Below are 10,698 nucleotides of genomic sequence, written 5' to 3' on the forward strand. Positions count from 1 at the left end.
TAGCGTAGGTCAAGTTAGGTTAGGTTAGGATAGGTCAGTGCTGAGAGCTCATAGATTGTTTAGCCCCCATGAGACCTGCCCTAGATCCAGAGAGAGAGAGAGAGAGAGAGAGAGAGAGAGAGAGAGAGAGAGAGAGAGAGAGAGAGAGAGAGAGAGAGAGAGGTAAGAACGAGGAAGCATGAAATATAAGTGCACTTGAAGGAATATTAAGAAGATGAGAAGAGGGAAAGGGGAACAGGAGAGAGAGAGAGAGAGAGAGAGAGAGAGAGAGAGAGAGAGAGAGAGAGAGAGAGAGAGAGAGAGAGAGAGAGAGAGATAATAGGAGAAAGACAATGACGAAAGGAAATATTAGATGAGAAGGTGGAAACAAAGGGTAAAGAAAGAGAGAGAGAGAGAGAGAGAGAGAGAGAGAGAGAGAGAGAGAGAGAGAGAGAGAGAGAGAGAGAGAGAGAGAGAGAATATATAACCCTGCACAGATAAATATTTAATGTGAGTGGCGGATTAACACACACACACACACACACACACACACACACACACACACACACACACACACACACACACACACACACACACACACACACACACACACACACACACACACACACAATCATTATCATCATTATTTACTTACTGATGTCAAGGAATTTCTCGTATACTGCCTCATACTGTTCCCATGACACATTTTTCTGTCTGCTGCCTCGGTCCTTGTAAGAGTAGACTGGTTTGGTCTCCTCCGGAAGGTTAGGGTCCCTGGGAAGAGAGACAGAGGAAGGGGCTTGAGGACCTTAATCTATTAGAGGTCTTTGGGGGCTGTCTTAAGGATAGTTTTAAGTCTGTTTTGGGGTGTTTTGAAGCCACTGTTTTGGGTTTTTTGATGTCTTGTAACTAAGTAAAGGAAAACAAAGAAATGAAAGGAAGTGAGTAAAAGAAATGCTGACAACGGCAGGAAAAGTAAGAAGCTTTGGCTGGAGAGAAGGAAAGTCAGTTCAAGAAGAAAATTACCAAGACGAATGTAACCAAGCAAAGCAAAGCCAAAGAAAACGAAAGAAAACAAGTAAAAAAAAACATAAAAAGAGATACCACTTAATATTCTCTCACATAAAAAAAAAAATCAAAGAAAACGAAACAGTTTACACCACCCACAAAAAAAAAAAATCCCCTTGAAAAAATAAATAAATAAAAAAAGCCACGCCACCACAGCTTACCCAGATTTAGCGAAGTTGGTCCAGTATCTCATGAGCAGTTCCGAGACATGCGAGTCAGGCTTCGAAAAATTATCAGTCCAGTGTCCCGGATCATCCATGAACGGAGCTCCGAACAGAAGTGGAATCTCCGAAGCGAACAGACTCCCGAACGGCTGCGTGGGGAGAGAGAGAGAGAGAGAGAGAGAGAGAGAGAGAGAGAGAGAGAAGGTAATTGATAAGGATAGATATGAGAAGAGAATGGGATAGAGGAAAGGAGAGAACGCAGTAGAGGGAGGGAAAAAGGAGTAGAGAGAGAGAGAGAGAGAGAGAGAGAGAGAGAGAGAGAGAGAGAGAGAGAGAGAGAGAGAGAGAGAGAGAGAAGCGAAGGTATAACAAGGAGGAAACAAAAGTAAAAATTAGGGAAAGGAAGGGAGGATAAAGGAATTATACCAGAGAGAGAGAGAGAGAGAGAGAGAGAGAGAGAGAGAGAGAGAGAGAGAGAGAGAGAGAGAGAGAGAGAGAGAGAGTCGATTAATTACGGTTCTTAAATCAGACAATTACTAACTATTGTTCTTATGCAAATTTCCTGACTTGTGGCGAAACAGCATCTCTGGAAACGCTGAAAAAAAAAAAAAAAACACCCAACACTGTCTTCACCACTACTCGTTATCAGAACTCAAGAAAATTACCAGTTATGTGTGTGAGAATGATAGTATGTGTGTGTGTGTGATGTTTACGGTCATTTGGTACTGCAGTTATATTACTTAATCTGGTATTAGAAGTGATAGGATTATAAGATAACAAGGAAGGTGCAAGAAGCGATCAGGCCTACACGTGGCAGTCAGTGTGAAATATACATACTTGTTTTACGAGTACACTCCATTCATAAATTTGTCTAATCTTTTAAGTGCTTCTTAATGATGTGCGGTGAATCTTGACTCTTTATTCGTTCGTCTCTTCTTTAATTTTTGTTTATTTACATGTATTTTTTTCTTTCTGTGTGTGTGTCTGAGAGAGAATGTACAGGAATGTGCTAATGATCCGTGTCTATGTTAGTGTATGCAGGTTTTAAAGGGTATTTTTTATGCCTTCATAAGTGTGGGAGTGTGTTTGTAAGTGTGGGAGTGCAGTGGAGTGACTTAAGAGTGTGTTGAGTGTTACGTTGTGAGCCGGAAGCAGTGTAGTTTAGCAGTATTGGCAGTTCTACTTTATACACTGATAGGAAACTCTCTCTCTCTCTCTCTCTCTCTCTCTCTCTCTCTCTCTCTCTCTCTCTCTCTCTCTCTCTCTCTCTCTCTCTCTCTCTCTCTCTCTCTCTCTCTCTCTCTCTCTCTCTCGCTCTCAGGTCAATAACGAGGCAGCTCACCCCAGCCAGCTAATTACTACACCTGTAATCATAGAGTCATTAACCCAAGGAGGGAAGAACAGAGCAGAGCATGCAGGTATACTCGCCACAGCTCAGGTTTTAATATTTACTGTAACATTACAGTCTTAATTATTTTTTGCCTCATTAGTTTTTATGATTTTTATGAAGATCGGTTTGGTAAGTATTATTGCATAGCGTTCTCCCTTGAAAGTATTGTAAGCAGGTGAGGGAATCTGAACGGTGTCGTTAGGAGAGGTTTAGAAGGGTTTAGGTGACGCGCACACACACACATCCACTTACCTACACACCCCTATACACACACACACACACACACACACACACACTATCTATCTATTCCTAAACACAATATCAGTATCAAGTTTCAGTAAGATAATGAATGTTTGTATATCAACTGTAACGTAACCTGCAGCATTATAACTCGTACAGTGACACAAGATACAGCGCCACTATCCTGTTACATCATACCCAAGTAAAGCCAGGCTGTCTATATACGAGGCGGTGATGTGCAGTGTGCTGGTGTATTGGAACTAACACTGCTATACTGCACAATAAGATCCACCTGGCTTGCCACGTGTATGTCTGCAGCTTCCCTAATGTTCCTGTGTCTTAATGACTCTGTACTAAGAAGAAGAAGAATCGCTGGAATACGTGTCACTGTTGCTAGCCACTTAAGAGTCCTTGGCAGAGTACGAAGGTTTTTCAGTACACTGGGCAAGGTTGTTTATGGAGAGTCAATAGGAAGCGTTAAGGCGTGGAGGAGTAAAGCATTAGAAGAGTTAGGGCATGAAGGAAGACTAAAAGTAGAAGAATTAAGACGAAGTAAGAGTAGAACAGAGGAAATGAGACCTGAAGAAAGACTAAATTATAAAAAAAAAAGACGAGAAAAGAGGTAATATATGTCTTATTTATTTATTTATTTTTTCATGTAGGAGGGACACCGGCAAAAGTCAACAAAAATCAAATGAAGACTAAAGATAAAGGGTTAAATCTTGAAGGAGCCGCCTCGTACCTTCTTGTCCTTGTCGTGGTGGTGGTTGGCGTGGCTGTACACGTACATGTAGGTGGGTGCCTGTGTGCTCACCATCTCCCCGAAGTCCATGAGAGGCGCCAGGTAGGAGCCGTCACTGATTGCCTCCACCGCCAAGTTTCTTACCTGTGTGCGAGAGACGACTTACCTGTGACTATTGATCCTTGAATATATTGGTCTTTTGAATGTGTTGTGAAGTGTTTGGGGTGTATCTGATAGCTACTTACGATTTAAAATGTTAGCTAGAATATTTTTTTTTGTTTTTCGTAATTAACTTCATTAATTTTGTCTTACTTTGCTCCACCTTACCTAATTTTACCTAGCCTTACCTCGCATTACCGTATATACTCTATTTTAGCATATCTGACTTTACCTAACCTAACCTAACCTAACCTAACCTAACCTTACTTCACCTCACCCCACCTCACCCTTCCCCTCCCTTTCCCTCTCTTCCCTTCCCTCCCCTCCCGTTCCCTCCCCTCCCTAACAGTATCTTCTCTTTAACTTAACCTGATATCACTTCACTTCTACCACCTCACCTCACTCAGTCACCTCAGCCAGCTTATCATACTGAAATTTATCACAGGGAAGAATTGTAAGGGAGAAAACCAGGTGATGGAATGTTCGGAGCTGAAATGTACCGTAGAATCACTCTGTACATGCTTGCAACACCTGTACCTCCATCTCGTGTACCTGTTCCTCGTGGTAATTGTAAATGTAATCACCTCTCTCTCTCTCTCTCTCTCTCTCTCTCTCTCTCTCTCTCTCTCTCTCTCTCTCTCTCTCTCTCTCTCTCTCTCTCTCTCTCTCTCTCTCTCTCTCTCTCTCTCTCTCTCTCTCTCTCTCTCTCTCTCTCACCTCCTCTTCGATAATGTCACTTCCTCCCTCCCTTCCTCCTCACTGCTATCGCTACTTGTTACTCCTCCTCCTCCTCCTCCTCCTCCTCCTCCTCCTCCTCCTCCTCCTCCTCCTCCTCCTCCTCCTCTAGCTATCTATCATCAGCTGTCTCATCCTTCTCTTCCTTCACATCTGCTCTCTCTCTCTCTCTCTCTCTCTCTCTCTCTCTCTCTCTCTCTCTCTCTCTCTCTCTCTCTCTCTCTCTCTCTCTCTCTCTCTCTCTCTCTCTCTCTCTCTCTCTCTCTCTCTCTCTCTCTCTCTCTCTCTCTCTCTCTAATCAAGCGCATACTAGAAAGGAGAGAGATGTGAAGATTGACTAAAGGAATAAAAAAATGATAGAAAGAATATGAAGGAATAGAGGATAATAAATGAAAATAGTTCTTAAAGGTGAGGAAAGTTTCTTATTTATTTTGCAGTTTTGTTTTCCCAATTTTATATAGGAAGAAAATGATATATTTTTCCTTTTTTGTAGATGATAGGAAAGATAGGGAGTATTTTATTTTATTTTTCTTCCTTCATGGTCCTTCTGAATCTTTTCTCATTTTCCTCCCCTTTCTCTACATTTTCCTTCCTCTCCTCTCTATCTCTCTCTCTACCATCTCTCCATTTCTTCTTCCTCTTCATCTTTCCACCTCTCACCTCTTTACATTCCTATCCTCCAGCATTACCTTCTTCATCTTACTCCTCTTCACCTTCCCTTTATTTCCCTTCTTTTCCTCCTACGTCTCCAATATCTTCCACCCTTCCCTCCATTCCTACCCTCTAAAAGCATCCCTTCATCTTTCTCCATCTCTATCTCCATCCTCTCCTCCTTCAAAACATTCCTTTATCTTTCTACTTCATCTCATTCTCCATCCTTCATCACTAAATTTCAATATTCAAACATGGTCACTCATTCTCTCTGCCTCCACTTGGCTCACCACGAAGGGATGCTGCGCCGGGTTGCCCCAGTCCGTGTACTCCTTGGTGATGGCCAGGTAAATCTCCTGCAGGTGATGGTGGTACACATTCCTTACGTAGGTTCTGAATAAACGGTTCCTCGCTGACACGTCCAGGCCTTCTTGCACCTGGTCCCGGTTCAGCTGAGGGAACCCGTCAGCCTCCGTCACGCCAAACATTACACTTAATCCCCGCTTCTCCAGGACCTGAAATAGCGAGTGTATGTAGTTAGAGAGAGAGATGAATGTACGTATTAAGAGATGGGGACAGATGATGGGTGGAGTGAGGGATGGAGTGTTGACAGATGGGAAATGGGTGTAGGTGGAAGTGAAGGGGTGAAGAAAAGATGGAGTGTGTGATGAGAGAGATATGGGGAGATAGGGAGTGGGTGTTGAGTGATGAGGGGAAGAGAGAGTGATGATTGGGCAGTGAAGAGGAAAGGTAAGGAGGGATGGTTAGGAGAGAGAGAGAGAGAGAGAGAGAGAGAGAGAGAGAGAGAGAGAGAGAGAGAGAGAGAGAGAGAGAGAGAGAGAGAGAGAGAGAGAGAGAGAGAGAGAGAGAGAGAGAGAGAGAGAGAGAGAGAGAGAGAGAGAGAAATGAAATGCATAGTGAGTGAATGAGTTAAGAGGGAAGACAGTGATAAGACAACAGAGAAGAGAAGGAACAGAGAGAGGGAAAAGAGAGAAACGAAAGGAGAGAGAAAGACAAAACAAGAGACTAACCAAGAGAGAGAGAGAGAGAGAAGGAATATAGGAAAGAGAAAGAGAAGGAGAAAGAATGGAAATGAAGCACCACCACTAAACAAACGAAAGGAATGAAATAGAGGAGAAAGAGAGAAATAGCGTAATGAACAAAGCCATCAGAGAAAGGAAAAGAGAAAGAGAAAGGGAGGAAGAAGGATAAGTGAATGAGGTGATAACAAGAGTAAAAGAGGAAGGGAAGAGGGTGATAAGGGGCTGGCGAAGCTGTAGGGGAGGGGAATATGAGGGGAATATGAGGAGAAATATGAGGGTTAAGGTAAATTTAGCGCGTGATGAGATGATGAGGGGATGTGATGAGCATGTGTGTGTGTGTGTGTGTGTGTGTGTGTGTGTGTGTGTGTGTGTGTGTGTGTGTGTGTGTGTGTGTGTGGTGAGGGAAAAAGAGCGTAGCAAGGGAACCAAGGGATTTCTGGGATAAATTGAAGGAACAAGGTCCATAAATTGAATTACAGATGCTGGAGGAGGAGGAAGAAGAAGAAGAAGAGGAGGAGGGGGAAGAAGAAGAAGAAGAAGAAGAAGAAGAAAGAGTAAACTAAGTCAGCCATACGGAGAGAGAGAGAGAGAGAGAGAGAGAGAGAGAGAGAGAGAGAGAGAGAGAGAGAGAGAGAGAGAGAGAGAATAAGATAAAAATAAATAAAAAAAGGACGCGGACAACAGTTTCTTCCTCCTGGTCACGTGGGAAGGGCGTAACGAGTGAAGGGATTACGGGAACAATTTGGTCACTGGCTGAAGAGGCGGTGGTGGTGGTGGTGGTGGTGGTGGTGGTGGTGGTGGTGGTGGTGGTGGTGGTGGGAACCCAGGGAGGAAGTAATGACAAGTGTGTGGACAGGGACGAGAATGTAACTCCCTAACAAGGTCTGCCAAGACAAGCTGAAAACTTCCCCAACAATCACACACACACACACACACACACACACACACACACACACACACACACACACACACACACACACACACACACACACACACACACACACACACACACACACACGAGTCAGTCCGGTTCATTCCTGCACACGATCACAACTTTTCTTATCTTCTTCCGCCTTCCTCCTCCTCCTCCTCCTCCTCCTCCTCCTCCTCCTCCTCCTCCTCCTCCTCCTCCTCCTCCTCCTCCTCCTCCTCCTCCTCCTCCTCCATCGCTACCTACTTTCCTCTTTTCCATCTCACCATCCCGTCCCTTCCTTCCTCCTCCTATTAAAACCTCATTCTCAATCTCCCTCACATTTACCACCACCTCCTCTTCCTCCTCCTCCTCCTCCTCCTCCTCCTCCTCCTCCTCCTCCTCCTCCTCCTCCTCCTCCTCCTCCTCCTCCTCCTCCTCCTCCTCCTCCTTAGGTAAATAAAAATCCCAAAATCTTCCCTCATGTGTTGACAAAATATATTCCGTGCAAAGAAATTCATCAGTTGAAGATAAATAAGTAGAAAAGAGTCAAATATTCTTCTGTTGCTCGATTAATTTGACCCTAATTGTATCGCCTTTCCTGGGCTTGTTAGGGCGCGGCGATTACCCCCTATTAGGTATTTAGGTGTCCGGTATTAGGGCAGGTTATTAGAGCGGTACAGGTGAGGTTGCAGGTGAGGGGACAGGTAGCTTGGAACACCTGAGCTTGAGGGTGTTTTGTCTGTTTGTCTGTGTTTTTTTTTTTTTTTTTTTTTTTTTTGTCTGCCTGTCTGTATGTTTGTATGTCTTTTTTTTTTTCACTGTGTGTGTGTGTGTGTGTGTGTGTGTGTGTGTGTGTGTGTGTGTGTGTGTGTGTGTGTGTGTGTGTGTGTGTGTGTTTTTGTCTGTCTGTCGTGTCTGTCTGTCTGTCTGTGTATGTATGTATGTATGTATGTATGTATGTATGTATGTATGTATGTATGTATGTATGTCACTGTTTCTTTTCACTGTTTGTGTGTGTGTCTGTTTAATTGTCTCTGTCTTTCTAGTAACACAGTAAACTAATAAATTAGCAAAGGAAAATTTATATGGCGAATTTGGAAGACTTTTTTTTACTGACATTTTTTTTCTGCCACATTTTTTTTTTTTTTTTTCCATCAGTGTTTATTTCCTGTGATTTTTCCTCCGACATTTTTCCCCTGTGACATCTTTTCCATGAGACATTTATTTCCACGACAATTTTTTTTCCTCCAACTTCTACTAACTTCAAAAATTTTCCCGCGACTTTCATTTTTTTGTGATATTGATTTCCTGTGTCATTTTTTTCCCTTAAAATTATTTCCAATTTTTTTCCCAGTGGTTCTGAAACCATCTTTTTCTGGTCATTCTCATTGTGACACACCTCTGAGACACCGAAGCTTCAATTATTCCTGCTTACTGCTTCGTTTCGGTTCACTGTCTCGTGTCTCGGGGTTCATGGAGCAATAAGTGAAGCAATTAGATCCTTTGTTTCTTTGCTCTTCCTCAATTTTTTTTTATTTATTTTTTTATTCCTTCCTTCCTTTCATTCCTTCCTTTCTCATTTCGTTCGGTGACAAAAGAATGGAGGTCGAAATATTATGACAGTTCTCTCTCTCTCTCTCTCTCTCTCTCTCTCTCTCTCTCTCTCTCTCTCTCTCTCTCTCTCTCTCTCTCTCTCTCTCTCTCTCTCTCTCTCTCTCTCTCTCTCTCTCTCTCTCTCTCTCTCTCTCTCGGGTCAATGGATCGCAATGAATAATCTGCAGTGAATTAGGAGAGACAAGGTGAGCTTTAATGGGGCAGTGTGAGCAGTTAATTTCTTTCTACTGCAAACCATTTCGTTCAGTCGAGTCTCCTGTGCTGTGTGGCGGCGGTGGCTTACGTTCAGACACACACACACACACACACACACACACACAGCAAGGGAAAACAACAGTGGCTGAGTCTGATCTAATCTAACGTAATGTAACCGAATTCTGACTTGTTTTCTTATATCATGTGGTTAGAGAGAGAGAGAGAGAGAGAGAGAGAGAGAGAGAGAGAGAGAGAGAGAGAGAGAGAGAGAGAGAGAGAGAGAGAGAGAGAGAGAGAGAGAGAGAGAGAGAGCAGCAGCAGCATCGTTCAGATATATGACCATAGCTTCTTTTCTTAATTTTTTTTGTATGTTTGAATAAAAAAAAATATTGTATCTCTCTCTCTCTCTCTCTCTCTCTCTCTCTCTCTCTCTCTCTCTCTCTCTCTCTCTCTCTCTCTCTCTCTCTCTCTCTCTCTCTCTTTAGTGGATCAGTGGCTACAGTCTTGTCCAGAGGTTTATCATTTAAAGCCCCGTTCGATTCCCGCCGTCAGTTACTCGGTCTGTTTTGGATTAGTAAAAGAATTCCTTCATTTGGTCGTTTTTGTGCTCAGTAATTGGTCTCTCTCTCTCTCTCTCTCTCTCTCTCTCTCTCTCTCTCTCTCTCTCTCTCTCTCTCTCTCTCTCTCTCTCTCTCTCTCTCGTCGAGGAAAATAATGGAAACTTAGAAAATCTTGATGTATTACGTTAAATTAGATTAAATTAGACCTGTCCATCTATTCGGCTATCTCAGTCCTTCACAAACTTAATATACCCAATAAGCAACACAAGGAAGATACGAATACCTGACACAAACCCATTAATTAACCCGTTTGCTGCCACGGTCGTCTTTTCCGTCAACATTCAGAGCACTGTCAAAAAATCCACATGCTTGTACACACGGAAATGAAAGGGGGAAAAAAAAGGGTTATTTGTCTTTCCTGCACCGTTGAAGGATTTAAGAGATCGTAACGTCAATAACATTTATCTCGCATACATTTCTATAACTCTCTCTTTTTACTATCTCTCCCCCTCTCTCTTCACTCACCCACTCACTCACTTCACTTCCTCGCTCATCACCCACCCTCACCACCACTCACAGACTCACCCTCTTCATCCTGGTCTTGAAATCCTGCGTCACCACCACATTGTCCACACTGGGGCCAAAGAGAGACGTAAACTTGTATTCCGGAAGGTCGAGTGTCGCCAGGCGGGATGCAGACACGTTCCTCAGACACATGATGGTCTCCGGGTGTCTGTCGCTGAGGCTCGAGGGCAAGGAGCAGTTGAGGAGCTTAGCAAGACGCGCTGTCACCGAGAGAGGGTCCTGTACTTCTGCCCAGGGACTTAGAGCTGAGCCTGACATCAAGACTGCTCGCTGAAAGAGTGCTGTAGGGGGAGACGAAGTGGTTGAGTTAGAAAGGAAGGGAATGATGGGTGCAGTGAATGTACGGAGGAGGGTGTCATAGAAGGATTAAGGGCAAGGAAAAGTTAAGGGTTTTAAAAGTGGGAGAGAGAGAAGGAATTAGAAAGGATGGAAGGAGGAAGAGAGGTAGATGATATAGTGGAGTTAAAAGGATGGAAATGATGGGCAGTGAGATGGACTTAATAGAATGAAGAAGGGATATGAAGGAAGGAAGCGGTGACAGAAGATAAGGTGAATAGATAAATAAGTAAGGAAGAGGGATAGCAGAGAGGAAGGAAGGAAGGAAGGAAGGAAGGAGTGATAGATAAGCAGTAAATTTAGAAGGAAGAAAAGACTAGACGG

General features: G+C 43.4%; 1 protein-coding gene across 1 annotated transcript in view; it reads right to left on the bottom strand.

Annotated features, from left to right (window-relative positions):
* Nucleotides 1-10,698, bottom strand: part of LOC135090288 (neuroligin-4, X-linked-like) — a 150,777-nt gene that overhangs the window by 9,329 nt on the left and 130,750 nt on the right. The window contains exons 5-9 of the mRNA XM_063986932.1: nucleotides 10,039-10,319; nucleotides 5,419-5,643; nucleotides 3,584-3,727; nucleotides 1,209-1,360; nucleotides 635-753 (exon numbers count right to left, since the gene is read on the bottom strand). Of these exons, the coding sequence (XP_063843002.1) occupies nucleotides 635-753; nucleotides 1,209-1,360; nucleotides 3,584-3,727; nucleotides 5,419-5,643; nucleotides 10,039-10,319 (921 nt within the window). The remainder of the gene's footprint in view (nucleotides 1-634; nucleotides 754-1,208; nucleotides 1,361-3,583; nucleotides 3,728-5,418; nucleotides 5,644-10,038; nucleotides 10,320-10,698) is intronic.

Source organism: Scylla paramamosain, chromosome 34 (genome assembly GCF_035594125.1).
Source record: "Scylla paramamosain isolate STU-SP2022 chromosome 34, ASM3559412v1, whole genome shotgun sequence".
Taxonomy (NCBI): Eukaryota; Metazoa; Arthropoda; class Malacostraca; order Decapoda; family Portunidae; genus Scylla; species Scylla paramamosain.